Consider the following 17,852-nt stretch of genomic DNA (forward strand, 5'->3'; position numbering starts at 1 on the left):
TTTCCCTCCTGGGATAAATAAAGTTCTATTGTATCGTATCTGGAGAAAAGCAATAGGTGATGTTTTGGGTCTTGAGTCTGAAACAGGGTCCTGACCCAAAACATTAACTATTCCTTTTCTCCAAAGATGCTGTCTGATCCACGGAGTTAAGGGGCTGTCCCACTGCGGCGACCTAATCTGCGAGTTTAGACGAGTTTGCCCTCGACTCAAACGCAGCATGGTCGACACGAGGTCCTATGAGGTCACTGGAACTCTCCTTCATTCTCGAGGGAAGTTCCCGAATACTCGTGGCCTCAGCTAGGTCGCGGAAAAAATTTCAACATGTTGAAAAACCGACCGGTAGGTAAAATGCCCGCTAAACTTTATTATACTTCTTAAAAGTGTCTCCACTCCTTCCCCCCTTCTCTCCCCTTCTCCCCCCCCCGCGCTCTCTAAAGGACTTACCGTACACTGTGGCAGCCGTTTACCTTCCTCTTCATTGCGTGTGTGAATTTCAGACAGCGCTCCCCCGCTTTCCCTGACCCCCGCCTTTGCGATGTGTGTGTGAGGTCGGTCGATCCAGCTCGCGGTTTCAACGCGGACGGTCGATCCAGCTCAAGGTTTTCCAGGCGAGTGCCCTCGAGCTTGAAGGTCGAAGGCACTCTTCTTAACTAGCGGATTAAGTCGCCGCAGTGGGACAGCCCCTTTACTCCAGGTTTTTGTGTCTATCTTCGGTTTAAACCAGCATCTGCAGTTCCTCTCTGCACATACCTAGAATTTGAGGGTGGTGGGGAGTGGTGTTTGGCGGAGGGGGGTGTGGGGCAGGGTTGTTGGCTGGAATTGCAATCACCAAGTAGATGATGCTGAGCTAACTGCCGGAGCTGCAAGTTGACAAGTCTCCAGGTTTCGATAAGTTTCATCTTAGGGTCTTAAATGGAGCGACAAGCAAGATGGTTTTAATCTTGCAAAATTCTGCAGATATGGGGAAGGTTCCATAGATTGGAGGTTTGCAGGGCTGCAAATATTGGGTGAGAGTTGAGAGTGAGAAATTGCGAGGGAGCGCAGCGACCGAGGGGAGGAGGGTGTGGGAGGGGGTCCCCCCCCTCCCATGGTAGCTTTTGCATTTTTCAGTTTGAAATTGTGCAATCTGGTGCATACTGTAGCGAGTCTTTTAACTTGCACTTGAATGCAACATTTATGCTTTAAATTGGATTAGGTATGAATAAGGTTAGGCTAAATTACATTCCTAATTACATTCCACAGTAGAGCCAGGCTCTGATCAACAGATGCAGCACATGAGAAACAGTGAGATAGGTACAGGTTTAGAGGAATATGGGCCAAATGCAGGCAGGTGGAACTAGTGTAGATGGGACATGTTGGCCGGTGTGGGCAAGTTGGGCTGAATGGCCTGTTTCCGCTGTAAAACTCTATGATTCTATGACATACAAACTTGCTGACCAAAAATAAAGAGTAGAACAAAGAGAAGGTATCCACAAAAGGAAACAAATTTCTGGAGTAACCTAGCAGGTCAGGCAGCACTCTGTCTAACTGCACTGGCGACTTTACCCTTTACCTTAAAGACAGGAACAAAAGATGTACAGCACGTAGAAGCCAGCAACTGCCAATGCTAGTTTACAAGAAAGCACACAAAGCTCTGGAGCAGCTCAGTGGGTCAGGCAGTATCCCTGGAGAACATGGATAGGTGACATTTCAGGTGTGGACCCTTCTTCAGACTGATGAAGGGTCCCGACCTGAGACATGACATATCCATGTTCTCCAGGGACGCTGCCTGACCCACTGAGTTACTCCAGAGCTTTGTGTGCTTTAAGATAAGACTTTTGGTCAGAGCAGAGTGAAAAGAACAACGAGAGATGCTGGATGTTCTATCAGGACAACAGCAATACTAAACGCAACACACATAGCGTACGATGCTGCTTAAGCCTGGTATTAATGCGACAATTACTGAAGCTACATCGTTTAAGGCAGCTTTCACAACACCAAATAGGTTCTGCTGCTGCTTCACTTCTTCTGGGAATTAATAAACTGAAAAAAAAAATTATTCCATATGGTCTACATCCTCGCAGAGAAAATACTGGCTACACTTTGGCTCAATATTTACTCATGGTATGTGACATCCTCCAGCACTGTAAGAAGTAAATCTTGAAAAATAAACCACTGGACTAATGACCAAATTTATTTCGATGCATTGGAGCTGATCGCTGAATGTGTGAAGGTTAATGTCCCTCTCAATCTGAGCAAACTTCCACTGAATTCCGCCAGAAGTTTGCATAAGGTATGGCTGCAAAAATAGAGAAGTCAAAATGTAGAAACAAGGAACTGATTAATACACAAAAGTACACAGATTCTGGTGTGACTCAGCCCAGTGTGGCAAAGACCAGGTTATGAATTACATTACCACTGCATGCAAAAATTAGCATGGTCCTTATGTTTCTCCACACGTAATGTGGCCGGTGATATCAGGAATATATACGCCCAACCTTATTCATACCTAATCCAATTTAAAGCATAAATGTTGCATTCAAGTGCAAGTTAAAAGACTAGCTACAGTATGCACCAGATTGCACAATTTCAAGCTGAAAAATGCAAAAACTCCCAACCCTCCCACATCCTCTCCCCCTCCCCCCACTCCTCGGTCGCCATGGTCCCTCGCAATTTCTCACACTCAACTCTGACCCAATGTTGGCAGCCCTGTAATCGTTCGATACTTTGACTTGACACGATTGTTTTTCAGCATAGAAACTAATGTTTTTATGAATTGTTTAGAATGAGTGTAAATAATGGTTCAGATGATGTAGGAAGAGCAAATATCCCTGAAGAGATGTTCAGCAAACAGAAATGTTTTGCAGCCATTAGTATGAAGTCACTGCAGGCATTGATTTTAAATAACTTCAGGGGGCACCCAAGATCTTATGGCAAATGACATTGCAGCAAAATGCATATTGGTAAACAATGCTCCATTTAGAACATATTGCATGCTCATGTCAATTGATCTTGCATTTCCAGATAGTTATAAGGTGAGAGTACTGCAAGACCATGCATATTTAATTGCCAACTTTTCACTCGCAATAAACGTTGCATCATGAGCAAAGTGCTATCAGCGGTAGCTTGTACAAGAATTCAAATTTCACCAAGTGGTATCTATAATCAATGTATAATTAAACTGAGCAGCTCAAAGTATCAAAAACTCTAAAGATAAATCATAGTTCTCTTTTTATTTCCAATGCCATTGTATCTACTACTGATTATCCATAGTTTCTGCCACGTAATTGCTTTTATTTTACACAGATTATTTGAAAGGTGCTTCAAATGTGTTAAAACTTCTCATTAAAAATTCTGTGCACTCTACTTGGCAACTACTGGTGACACATGGACTCCAAGGTCCAAACCTTTCTAAAAAAAAAAATTTATGCTTGTGCACTGATTTCAAGGTCATAGTCTTCTTGGAGATTTTTATTTTTTTTATTGCAGTGGATCATTTACAGATTACCTAAACATAAACGTAGCAATGGAAAATCACAGCACGGTTTATCTCTGGCAGATTGCGTATGTTGATCAACCAGCGACTAGAAGAAATGGACAGCTGTTGCCTAGGCAGTGGGAACAATGTATCCTAGCAACAGATATACTTACAATGGAAACATAAGGAACACAAAGTGATCTGCGGTATGCGGCTGGTTGGGTTGGGACTGTTCACTGCTGGTGTTTCATAGTAGGAAATACAGAAATGAACCAGTGGAAATGATGAAATAAACTAATTGTATATAGTCTTTCGCCTTTTCCCAGGGCGGAACCTTTTATCCCCATCATGGAAAAAAACAAATACCAGAGGGCATAGCTTCAAGACAAGAGAGGCAAAGTTAAAGTTTAAACGAGATGTGAAGGGCAAGTTTTTTTACACAGAGGGTGGTGAATGCCTGTAACCCACTGCTGGGAGTGGTAGTGAAGGCAGATACGAGATTGGCATTTATGAGGCTTTCAGATAGGCATGTGGATATGCACATTAATGGATTATGTGCAAGGTGGATGAGATGGAATAACAAGAGTCTGCAGATGCTGGTTTATACCAAGGATAGTCGCAAAGTGCCAGAGCAATTCAGCGGGTCAGGCAGTAAATGTGGAAAGAGATGAGAGATAAGAGATGATCTTGGCATCATGTTCAGCACAGACATTGTGAGCCGAAGGGCCTGTTCTTGTGCTGTACTGTTCTATGTTCTATAAATGCAGAGGAGTTCTGAAATGTAGCTACCCCGAGAAGATTGTGCAGGTTGCTGATTGCTTCTGAATGCTGTGATGCAGAAAACAATGGTTTGCTTGCTTGTGGAAATTAAATGAAATTAGAGCATGATGGTGGCCGGTTCAGAAAGAAGTAGCCATGTTAAAGAACAACGTAATAAAGCTCTTGATTCAATAATCATGACAAACTTTATCATAGAAGTGCTGATATATTGTAAACATTGAAATAAAAACAGACGGTTATATCAGTCAGAGGGACTGATTGGACAAGTCACCTGTCAATGAGGCCTCAGGCCCACACGACTAAGTGTCCGGATCGATTTCCTGCATGTAGTTTGTGTAACTGTTCTCTACTCACTGCATTTCTCATGAGAAAAGTCCCTTGCTTTTATTGGGAGGGGTAGCATTATTTCTGTTTGTCTGCTCTTCAAACAGAATCTGTTTCCTTCATAAATTGACTTTGTTTATGGTACAATATACCATCTGCCGAGACTCCTACACGCCAATTCATATAAATACTCTGCAGTGCAAAATGAAGTCAGCATGCAATCAAATCAATCAGAGATGAAAACATGAAGTGCTGGAGGAACTCAGTGGGGTCAGGCAGCGTCTGTGGAGGGAATAGACAGACAACGTTGCTATCACCCTGGGTGAAAGGCTCTGATTGTCTATGCCACTCATAATTTTATACACTTCTATCAGGCCTCCTTTCAGCCTACGACGTTCCAGAGAAAACAATCTAAGATTTAATATGAAACTGAAGGGCAACTTTTGCACTCAGAGGATGGTGGGTATAAGGAATAAGGTGCCAGAGGAGGTAGTTGAAGCAGATACTATAACAATATTTAAAAAACACTTGGACACGTACATGGACAGGAAAGGTTCAGAAGGATATATGCTAAACGTGGCCAAATGGGACTAGCTTACTCAGCACAGACGAGTTGGGATAAAGAGCCTGTCTCCGTGGTGTATGACTCTGTGTTTGCCCAACCTCTCTTGTAGCTAATACTCTCTGATCCAGGTATCATTCTGGTAAATCTCTCTGCACCCTCTCCAATGCCTCCATATCCCTCCTGTAATGGAGTGACCAGAACTGCGCACAACTCTTCAAATATGGCCTAACCAGTCCTGTAAAGTAGTAACATGACTTCTTGACTCTTGGACTCGATGCTCTGACTGATGAAAACAAGCATACCGTACGTCTTCTTTACCACTCTATTGCCACTTTCAGGGAGCTATGGCCTTGTACATCAGCGTCTTGCTATTAACTGTATACTTTCCCCCCTGCATTCAACCTCCTAAAAGTGTAAAGTGGAAATTAAATAAAATTAGAGCATGATGGTGGCCAGTTCAGAAAGAAGTAGCCTTGTTAAAGAACAATCATAATAACGCAGGTGTGCGATAAGAGACAGAAAGAATAGATAATCAGTTGGATAAACCTAAACTTTGTAGAGAAGGAAGAGTGCATGAAAGACAGATAAAACTCCGAATGAGCAGTGGTGAAACAAAGTTAATGGATTCAATGGAATCACTACACAGTAATACGTACAATGCGGTGATTGTTACTTTTACAAATGTGTGGGGCTTCCAACCCAAAATAAATTTCTCCAAACTGTTTAGATTTGGATCAGGTTATCATAATTTGCCTTGTGAATTACCTAGAACACAGAACAATACGGCACAGGAACATGTCCTTAAGCCCACAATGTGCCGAACAAGATCAACTAAGCACCTCTGTCGCTTTAGTTGAAGATTTGGTGTTCGAGCCCATCATACATTCTTTGGTGTGGTTTTTTTTGTAGAAGTTCTTTTCATTGTTCATAGCTTTATGTTTATGTACTCAAACACGCATGGTTCTATATGTGGCCAAATAAACATTATAACAATGAAAATAAACACTGTACATTGTGCCTTTAACACTTCAATACCTTCTTCCTAACAACCACCATGTTTGAACCCTTCAAAAGACTAAACTCAACAATGAACTTCTATGGACTGTGTGTGTGTGTGTGTGTGTGTGTGTGTGTGTGTGTGTGTGTGTGTGTGTGTGTGTGTGTGTGTGTGTGTGTGTGTGTGTGTGTGTGTGTGTGTGTGTGTGTGTGTGTGTGTGTGTGTGTGTGTGTGTGTGTGTGTGTGTGTGTGTGTGTGTGTGTGGGGGGGGGGGGGGAGGTTGGTTGCATAGTGTTACAGTTGTTTATAGAATTAAAAAATATTTTTATATTGTCTGTGTACATTGTGTTTACGGGCCTGTGAAACTGCGGCAAGTAAGCATTTAATCATTCTGTTGTCGGTACAGATAACAATTAAATGCTATTGACTTCTACTTGAAGATGGTTGTGAGTAGTTTGGTCAGTAGTTGTGAGCTGAGCTGTGATCATTGAGGATGGGGATTTTCATCCTATTAGCTTAATTATCCACCGCCATTCATGACTTGATATGAGAGGATTTATGTGCTTTAATATGATTCATTGGATGTTGAAGTGATTATCTCCATGTTTTAACAAATGCTGGCAGCTAAACAATGAGATTACAGAGGTTTATTTTTGATGCTGACCAGAGCAGCAACTGGATTTGAAACTACTCTGATTCCGAGCATCAATCACCCATTCACACTAGTTCTATATTATCCCATATTCGCCTCCACTCCATACACACGAGGCAATTTTACAGAGGCGATTTAACCTATAAATCCGCACATCTTTGGGATATGGGAGGAAATGGAGCATCTGGAGCAAATCCACGCGGTCACAGTGAGAATGAGCAAACTCCACGTGGACCTATGTGAGGTCAGGATCGTACCCGAGTCTCTGGCGCTGTGAGACAGCAGCTTTACCAGCTGCACCACTGAGCTGCCTAATGTACCCAAGACTAATGCCACTGTTGTGACATGAATGACCACTGCATAGCCTGGGTAAACACAAAGTGTTGTCTGCACCCTTTTTCAGACTGATAGGGTTGGGGTGGGGGGGGGGGAGTTGAGGGAGTAAATAAGCTGGGAGAGGAATGTTTGATTTACAATGTCTCGATTACCTCAACTAAAGCAATGTTAAAGAAACATAACTTATTGCATGCAAGTTGATGCTTTTTGTGCCATGGATTTGCCTCTTTCCCAGAAGTATGTGTATTGTAACATGTGAGAAGAAATAGGAGAAAAAAACATTTTAAAGAGTTGAAAGTAAACAAAAAGTGCTTCAAACATGCTACATATAATATGATTCCCTGCCGTGGGATATGTCCTACATGGATAGGACAGGTTTGGGGGGGGGTGGGGGGGGGGGATATGGACCAAGCGCGGGCAGTTTACCATCTGACTGCTGCTCAGGTAGTCCTGAAATAAGCGCATTGTTGTATGTAAACATGGGGCAAGGTAGGGTTGGCTTTAGCTGTAATACTTTTGCTCGAGGTTAGCTGTTGAAATGGACAATTTATGGACAAACGTTGAGGAACTCGGTGGCTGTGAAGACCAATGAACATTGAACATAGAACCATACAGCATATGAACAGACTCTTCTGTGCCAAACATGGTGCCAAGTTAAGCTAGTCTCCTCCAAAGATCTATGATCTTTTATCTCCTCTGCCTGCACTTGAATCATATCCCTCCATTCCCTGAATATCCATGTTCCTGTCTAAAAGCCTCTAAATGCCACAATTATATCTACTTCCACCACCACCCATGGCAGCACATTCCTGGCATCCACCACTCTTTGAGTAAAACAAACTTACCCCACACATCTCCTTTAAAACTTTATCCTTCTCACCTTAAAGCTTTGTCCTGTAGTCTTTGACATTTCCACGCGAGGAAACTGAGCCTTTTTAGTTTAGCTTTAGAAGTACAGCATAGAACCAGCCCTTCAGCCCATCAAGTCCACAATGACCATCAATCACCCATTCACACCAGCTCTTTGTTATTCCAATATCCCATGCACTAGGGCAATTTACAAAGGCCAATTATCCTGCAAACATGCACATGTTTGAGGTGGGAGGAAACCAGAGCACCGAGAGGAAATCCATGTGGTCACACATGCAAACTCTGCATGGACAGCACCCGAGGTCAGGATCAAACCCAGGTCTCTGGCGCTGTGATGTCGCAGCTCTACTTTTGCTGAAGAGCAGCAAATATGGAGATGGAGGTTAAATCGTTTGATGTCCGATGACTGATATTCTTATTTACTCGTTGTCTTCAAATATAAAAATAAATGGTTACGTATTGGTATTAAACGTTTTGACCATTCCTTATACTTACAGGTCTAGCTGGAACGATTTTGAATACCATTGAAGAAATGGGATTTCATTACAGTGCACTCCAAATGGTAAGCTGAATGGTATGTTTTTATACTAAATAGCTCTTTTCACCTTGAGTAGAGAAGAATTGCAGCAGAGCAGTGGAAAACGCCGCACTATTTTATTGATTGCAGACAGCAGCATCTTGCTGGACAATCACCAGCAAGGACATCCTGAACAATAGGCCATTCATGAGACCCCAAGGGCTGAGATGAAGCATCGATGAGAAATGGTGGGCACTATAATAGTTTTACTTTAGTTTAGTTTATTGTCACGTGTACTGGGGTACAGTGAAAAGCGTTTGTTGCGTGATAATCAGTCAGCGGAAAGACAATATATATGATACATGATTACAATCGAGCCATTCATTGTGTGCAGGTACGTGATAAGGGAGTAACATTTAGTGCAAGATAAAGCCAGTAAAGTCCAATCAAAGATAGTCCGAGGGCTACCAATGAGGTAGATAGTAGTTCAGGACTGTTCTAGTGACCTTGCATGTATATCTCTTGCATCTATAACGTATGAGGAGCCTTTGACCATTCTAGGCCTGTACTCGTTGGAGTTTAGAAGGAGTAAAGGGGACCTCATTGAAATTAACCGAATAATGTATGGCTTGAATATAGTGGATGTGGAGAGGATGTTTCCACTAGTGGGAGTGGATATGCAATGGCAAAGATTTAAAGATCTCATGGATGAATTACAACAATTGTTCATCCCTGTCTGGCGTTAAAATAAAACAGGGAAGACGGCTCAACCATGGCTAACGAGGGAAATTAGGGATAGTGTTAAATCCAAGGGAGGGGCATATAAATTGGCCAGAGGAAGCAGCAAACCGGAGATCTGGGAGAAATTTAGAATTTATCAGAGGAGGACAAAGAGGTTAATTAAGAGGGGGAAAATAGAGCTTGAAAGAAAGCTTGTAGGGAATATAAAAACTGACTGTAAAAGCTTCTATAGATATGTGAAGAGGAAAATATTAGTGTAAACAAATGTAGGCCCCTTACAGTCAGAAACAGGTGAATTTATAATGGGAAACAAGGACATGGCTGACCAGTTAAACAAGTACTTTGGTTCTGTCTTCACTAAGGAAGACACAAACAATCTCCCAGAAATACTAGGGGACCGAAGATCTAGTGGGTGGGAGGAACTGAAGGGAATCCACATTAGTCAGGAAATGGTGTTAGGTAAACTGTTGGGACTGAAGGCAGATACAGTAAATCCCCAGGGCCTAATGGTCTGTAGATGAATTGGTGATCATTTTCCAATGTTCTATAGACACTGGATCAGTCCTGTGGACTGGAGGGTTGCTAATGTAACCCCACTTTTTAAGATGGAGGGAGAGAGAAAACAGGGAATTATACACCAGTTAGCCTGACATCGATAGTAGGGAAGATGCTTGAGTCGATTATTAAAGATGTAATAGCAGTGCATTTGGAAAGCAGTGGCAGGATCGGACATAGTCAGCAGGGATTTATGCATGGGAAATCATGCTTAACAAATCTTCTGGAATTTTCTGAGGATGAAACAAGTAGAATAGATAAGGCCAGCCAGTGGATGTGGTGTATCTGGACTCAAAAAGCATTTGACAAGGTCCCACACAAGAGATTAGTGTGCAAAAGTAGAGCACATGGTATTCGGGGTAGGGTATTGACATGGATAGAAAACTGGTTGGCAGACAGGAACCAAAGAATAGGAATTAACGGGCCCGTTTCAGATGTACAAGAAAGGCAACTTTGCTGGAATTTTACCTTTCACTATTAAGCCCAAAACAATTAGAATAGGAAAATAAAATACATAGGTGTTCAAAATCGATAATAAAATAGAAAATACTGGAAATACTTAAGTCAGGCAACATATTTGGAAAGAGAAATAGAGTTAATGTTTCAGGACCCGCCAGACATCTTGAGTGTTCCCATCATTTTCTGTTTTTATTCCATAATGATTAAGCATTCACTGGATCTGTGACAATTAGTATACTTTATTCAAAGTAAGTGAAGACTGGGTATAGGGGCTGGGTAATGGCCACTGGAAAATAGCCTGATTCATTTTATCCATCGAGCCTTGGGTCAGAGATATCGCTATTGGATCCCACCAATATTTCAATTTATTCTGTGCTTCAAGAGTGGCCTTTCTCACATCCTCTTCTTTCTCAGACTAGATCTGCTCCATGATTCCAAATCCCAAGCAGAATTGGTTTACCACATTTCTGCATGGGCCTTTGTTTTGCTTTCCTCATGTAGCACGGTCTATGAAGTAGTGGTTTGTTCATTACACAACTTAGTGGACACACAAGGAACTGCAGATGCTGATTTACAAAAAAAGACACAAAGTGCTGGAGTAACTCCGGGTATCAGGCAGCAGCGCTGGAGAACATGGATAGGTAACGTTTCGGGTTGGAACCCTTTTTCAGACTGATGGGTGACGTTTCGGGTTGTGACTCTTCTCCAGCACTTTGTGTCTTTTTTTTCCACAACTTGATTCTTCTACTGGCTAGGAGGACCCTTGCCTCAATGCTACTTCTGGGTGCCTTGTGTTAATTCTTGAACTTCTTGTTAGTAAGTTCCAAATCAAAAAGTAAATTCTTCAGACTGAATCTATGTCTTAAGTTCTTAGTAGGCGTGATCTGGAGAACTACAGGGACAGCATGATAATGACATTGTGTAAGGAAAAGGAAGTGACATTTCTCTGCGTTAATCGAACTGTTTTCATTCTGTCATTTTAGTCAATGTCAAAACTTGTGGATCTGTTCATTATACCTATGTTCGGAAATATGCTATCTTGACTTCCAGACTTAATCATCCTCCTTTATCCCTGATCATCTTGCATAATTGTCAAAACTCGAGTGGTGCGTATAACTGCATGAATGATCTGATCATTAAAGGGCACCAGTCTATAGTTCAGATCTTATCAAAGCATATGAAACATACTACATTCATGTTATCTAGATTAACGGAAGAATAAACACAATGGTTTATGATCTTGTGTGTAGAAATAATGATAACGTGAGTTTTAAATAGCCTACTTTCCTTCGCATTTTCATCTGGGAATATTTTTTTTAACATGTGGTCTCTTTTAGATAGTGTATTTGTTTTTGACTAGAATTTGCAGTAGATTATCTTGCTGTGATTACAAATGGATTATCGTTTGACGAGCTGAGATTAGCCTGCCTTGCTCTTGTTGCAAACTTTTTTTTATTTCCAACTTTAATATTAGGCTGCCATGCATTGTTAGGAATTTTTTGTACAAGGTTAAGGCTACAAATATTCCTTGATTTATAAGCATTCAAAAAAATTCTACTCTAGTGTTGTTTGCTGTATAGCGTACATGTCTTGATGTGCAAACCTTTTTCCTTCATTAGTATGATCTTTTTTTTAATACCTTTTTGATGAGATTATTGAAGCTCAGTTGCTAGGTTGGCAGGAATCACAGGGCTCCTCTGGGATGGTCATGTTAACGGACACATTGTGGTCATCGGCATCTCTCGGCTTTTGGTTTGGCAAGTTGGAATCAGAGTTGTACAGCATGGAAACAGGAATTTCTGCCCAATATGCTGACCATGTTGCCTGCATGAGCTGGTCCCATTTGCCCACATTATGTTTATGTCACTCTAAACTTTTCCTTCTGCATGTCTTTTGAACACTGTAATTGTACCCTCTACCACTTCCTCTGGCAGTCCGTTCCACATACGCACAGTACTCTGTACCGAGACAGTTTTCCTTCATACCTTAAACCTGCGCCCTCTAGTTTCAGCCACCACTACCCTGGGGGAAAAAAAAGACTGTGGCCAATTACCTCATCTATTCCCAAACGATGGTAATCGCTGGTATATGTTCGTTTTTTTCTTTGCAGGGAAGGAAGGATAAACTAAAGGAAATGTACCATGACTTGAAAACACACAATGAATTTGAAGTGGGGGAGACACTGGTGGGAAATATTACCTCAGTTTTCCAGAAGCGACAGGATCACACAAGGCTCCCAGTAGAAAGACACCGGAAGGATCATAATCCAATTGCTGGCATTATGATCTTTCTCACTTTATCTGACATTGTCCTTGAGTGCTCTTTGCAAATACAGGTCCACCACTGATTTTCCAACAAATGATGGTCAGGCACCTCCTTTAATCTGGACAAAATTACGGGAACGCCCTTGAAATCCCCATGACTCGCTATGAAGGCCAACATCCCCGTGCTCTTTGGGACGTTTGTTTGTTTTATTTAAGCTTCCAGCAATCCATGGTGCTGTAGAGACATGGGAAGGGTATAATTAATAGGTCAGAGATGTGTAGTTGAATTATTGTTTTGCGATCCCTGTTGGTCTGGCAAAATGGAATACATGGCAGGGCTCTGGAACCAAGGTTGCCGGAAAGTCGATGGTGAACCTCCATTAATTTCCTATAGGTTACCATTGGGATAGTTGCTGTTGCGATGTTCCTTATTGTGCACAGTAAACTCGTTTAATAACAGAGGCCACGAGAGATATGGTCAGTGATAATAGTTCGCAGGAACCCATTAATTATAATGAACAAACATTTGCCTTCAACTTCTTTCTACTGTATCCTATATTGACATTATAAGAGCCTTCAATCTACCTTCAACGATATTATAACTAATAAATGGCAATTGAAATTACAGGTGCAGCTGTGTCAATAAGATCACTATCCATTAGGTTGACAGACCACAGCCACTTGACATAATGGATTCCGCTTGATATAATCAGTCCTTGAAACTAACCACAGTATTTACTCAGACCACTTTCAAAATAGAATACTACATTGGAAATAGACCCCAATAGAGTAGAAAAGTACTGCAGAGGAAATCTGGAATTTCAAAAATAAATGTATCAGTTCAGTTCAGTATTGGAAATGGATTTGAGGCAAAATGTTACTTCTGAGCTAGGAGCAGGGATGTAAGAACATGTTGTTTCCGGAGCTAGGAGCAGGGATGTAAGAACATCTATCTCTCTATGATGATCTAGGATGAGGGGAAATGAGCCACGCCTGCACAGTTGGGGTGCTATGGGTGAGTGGTGGAATATTGCGTTGGGGAACGGGTGAGTGGTGGAATATTGCGTTGGGGGAACGGGGCCAAACTGGTCCCACTTGTTCTAGTATATATATCTATCTATCTATTAATATATAAAACTCTCGCCCAAAATTCCGAAACGGAACTCCGTCCGGCTGCCACATTTCTTCCATTGATTCCCTGCAACTCCGAAACTGGACGCAGAATCGCCGACATCTTTTCCATTTCGGTAGAGATTTCACTTTTCTTTCTAAGTATCCGCTCCTCATTACATTCCGTCGTGTTTAAGTACACGTTTTTAATCAAATCCTGCCCCCCCCCCCCCCATCGTTCAAAACTAAACTGGCTTCACACCCACAGAACCTTCACCAGCCCCAGCCCCTGCTGAACGTTCCATCGTGTGATGTCACAATGCCCAATCTTCACATATGTCCAATCGGAATGGATCCATTTACATATGCCTATGCAGGAGCCCAAGCCAATGGTGAACGTTCCATCGTGTGATGTCACAATGCCCAGTGCTCATAGACATCGTTGCCATAGTGACAGTACAGAGAGTCAGATGTGGGCCGAGGAGCCTTCAAGACAACATGAGATGTTCCCATATTGTGTGAAAATATTTACGTCATTCACCCCTGAACCTCGATAAGAACACCACCTGCACATCTTAATTAAATTAGAGAAAAACGGAAAAGAGGTCGGGCATTTACACTTTTAAGGCTCTGTGTGTGTCGAAGCTTCGTGTGTGTGATGCCGCACCGCTAACACCCCCACCACCCCCCCCACGCGTTGCCGAGACGGACCCGACTTCGACGACTTCAAGATACGCTATTTTAAGACGGCAGGGACCCGACTTCGACGACCAAATCTCCCCTGGGGGCTACAGGTAGGGAACGGTCTTTATGCACTTTTCCAACTCTGTGTGTGGGGGTGGTTAGTGTGTGTGAGGCCCCCCCCCCCCCCCCCCCCCCTTGGGGGCTTTTGGGGGCCGCCGGCCCCCCAACGTCTTTTCCACTTCGTCAGAGATTTCGCTTTTCTTTCTAAGTATGCCCTTCTCATTTCATTCCGTCGTGTTTAAGCGCACGTTTTTAATGGATAACATACCCCCCCCCCCCCCCCCAATATTTCAAAACTAAACTGTCTTCACACCCACAGAAGCTTCACCAGCCCCAGCCCCTGCTGAACGTTCCAACGTGTGATGTCACAATGCCCAATGCTCACATACGCAAAAGTGGAATGCCTTCTCCCCCCCCCCCCCAGTTTTTCAAATACAAACTGGCTTCTCCCCCATACAAGCAGACATTTCGGTAGACATTTCACTTTCCCTTCCAGCTATCCACTCCTCATTACATTTCGTTATGTTTATGTCCATTTTTTTCATTAAAAACATATCCTCCCCCCCCCCCCCCCTCACACATTTTGTCGCCTCCTGCTGGCCAGCGACCATAACGGCTGCTGGCGCCCGTAGCACAACCTCAAGCGACGCCATTTAAAAACGGCCTTTCGGGGACGGCACTACTTCGAGGACCACGTCTCCCGTGAGGGCTGCGGGTAGGCAACTGCTGCGTTGGGGCATTACACTTTTAAGGCTCTGTGTGTGGGCATGCTTCGTGTGTGTGATGCCGCCCCGCCACACCCCCCCCCCCCCCCGCGTTGCCGAGACGGACCCGACTTCGACGACTTCAAGATACGCTATTTTAAGACGGCCGGAACCCGACTTCGACGACCACGTCTCCCCTGGGGGCTACAGGTATAGAACGGTCTTTATACACTTTTCCAACTCTGTGTGTGGGGGTGGTTAGTGTGTGTGATGCCGCCCCCCACCCCCCCCAGTGGGGGCTACGGGTAGGGAACGGCTGCGTTGGGGGATCAGACCCAACGGGTTTGCCATTGGTCGTCGTGTTTAAGTGCACGTTTTTAATCAAATCCTAACCCACCCCCCCCCCAATATTTCAAAATAAACTGGCTTCTCACCCATAGAAGCAGCACCAGCCCCAGCCCATGGTGAACGTTCCATCGTGTTATGTCACAATGCCCAATGTTCAAATACATCGTTGCCATAGAGGGAGTACAGAGAAGGTTCACCAGGCTGATTCCTGGGATGTCAGGACTTTCATATGACGAACGACTGGATAGACTCGGTTTGTACTCGCTAGAATTTAGAAGATTGAGGCGGTATCTTATAGAAACTTACAAGATTCTTAAGGGGTTGGACAGGCAGATGCAGGAAGATTGGTTCCAGATGTTGGGGAAGTCCAGAACAAGGGGTCACAGTTTAAGGATAAGGGGTAAATCTTTTAGGACCTAGATGAGAAAAACATTTTTCACACAGAGAGTGGTGAATCTCTGGAATTCACTGGCACAGAAGGTAGTTGAGGCCTGTTCATTGGCTGTATTGTGGTCCTTGTGGCTAAAGGGATCAGGGGGTATGGAGAGAAGGCAGGTACAGGATACTGAGTTGGATGATCAGCCACGATCATATTGAATGGTGGTGCAGGCTCGAAGGGCCGAATGGCCTACTCTGCACTTAATTTCAATGGTTCTATGTTTCCCTCTCCGCACCCCTCTCCCACCCATCCCTCTCTCCCCCACCCCCCCTTCCCTCTCTACGCCACCCCCTTCCTCCTACCCCACTGTCCCTCTTCCATCACTCCCCCTACCCCTCTCCACCTCCCTCCCCACTCTTTCCCCTCTCTCCCCCACCCCTCTCCCCCTCCCTCCCTCCTTCCCTACCTCCCCATCCTCCCCTCCACCACATCTCTCTCCCCATCCCCCTCTCTCACCCCCTACCCCGCTCTCCTTTCCCTCCCAAATCTGTCCCATTTCCTCCACCTCCTCTCCCCTCCCTCCCCTCTTCACATCCCCCCTCCCTCCCCCCACCTGTGTGTTTGGGGGTTGGTTAATATGAGTTTGATGCCGCAGCCCCCCCTCCCCCCCCCCCTGCAAAACGCCGTTGGGGAAACAGACCCAACGGGTCTGCACTTGGTCTAGTTAATATATAAAACTCTCGCCCCAGATTCCGAAACGGAACTCCGTCCGGCTGTCACATTTCTTCCATTGATTCCCTGCAACTCCGAAACTGGACGCAGAATCGCCGACATCTTTTCCATTTCGGTAGAGATTTCACTTTTCTTTCTAAGTATCCGCTCCTCATTACATTCCGTCGTGTTTAAGTACACGTTTTTAATCAAATCCTTCCCCCCCCCCCCCCAATATTTCAAAACTAAACTGGCTTCACACCCACAGAACCTTCACCAGCCCCAGCCCCTGCTGAACGTTCCATCGTGTGATGTCACAATGCCCAATCTTCACATATGTCCAATCGGAATGGATCCATTTACATATGCCTATGCAGGAGCCCAAGCCAATGGTGAAGGTTCCATCGTGTGATGTCACAATGCCCAATGCTCAAAGACATCGTTGCCATAGAGAGGGAGTACAGAGAAGGTTCACCAGGCTGATTCCTGTTATGTCAGAACTTTCACCACTTAAAAGTGTAATGCCCCAACGCAAAAGTGTAATGCCTCCTCCCCCCCCCCCCCCCCCCCCCCCCCCCACAGTTTTTCAAATAAAAACTGGCTTCTCACCCATACAAGCAGCCATTTCGGTAGACATTTCACTTTCCCTTCCAGCTGTCCACTCCTCATTACATTTCGTTATGTTTATGTCCATTTTTTTCATTAAATCCTTCTCCTCCACCCCCCCCCCCCCCCTCACTCATTTAAAAACGGCCTTTCGGGAACGGCTCTACTTCGAGGACCACGTCTCCCGTGGGGGCTGCGGGTAGGCAACGGCTGCATTGGGGCATTACACTTTTAAGGCTCTGTGTGTGATACCGCCCCGCCACCCCCCCCCCCGCGTTGCCGAGACGGACCCGACTTCGACGACTTCAAGATACGCTATTTTAAGACGGCCGGAACCCGACTTCGACGACCACGTCTCCCCTGGGGGCTACAGGTAGGGAACAGATGTCCAATCGGAATGGATCCATTTACATATGCCTTTGCAGGAGCACAAGCACTTGGTGAACGTTCCATTGTGTGATGTCACAATGCCCAATGTTCAAATACATTGTTGCCATAGAGGGAGTACAGAGAAGGTTCACCAGACTGATTCCAGGGATGTCAGGACTTTCATATGACGAAAGACTGGATAGACTCGGCTTGTACATGCTAGAATTTAGAAGATTGAGGGGGTATCTTATAGAAACTTACAAAATTCTTAAGGGGTTGGACAGGCTAGATGCAGGAAGATTGTTCCAGATGTTGGGGAAGTCCACAACAAGGGGTCACAGTTTAAGGATAAGAGGTAAATCTT

At 44.1% G+C, this 17,852-nt stretch overlaps 1 protein-coding gene across 3 annotated transcripts in view; it reads left to right on the plus strand.

The window, feature by feature from the left end:
* Window positions 1-17,852, plus strand: part of nme7 (NME/NM23 family member 7) — a 125,009-nt gene that overhangs the window by 65,031 nt on the left and 42,126 nt on the right. For all 3 annotated transcript variants that reach the window (XM_033033020.1, XM_033033017.1, XM_033033019.1), the window contains exon 7: window positions 8,479-8,543. In XM_033033020.1, the coding sequence (XP_032888911.1) occupies window positions 8,479-8,543 (65 nt within the window). The remainder of the gene's footprint in view (window positions 1-8,478; window positions 8,544-17,852) is intronic.

Source organism: Amblyraja radiata, chromosome 14 (assembly GCF_010909765.2).
Source record: "Amblyraja radiata isolate CabotCenter1 chromosome 14, sAmbRad1.1.pri, whole genome shotgun sequence".
Taxonomy (NCBI): Eukaryota; Metazoa; Chordata; class Chondrichthyes; order Rajiformes; family Rajidae; genus Amblyraja; species Amblyraja radiata.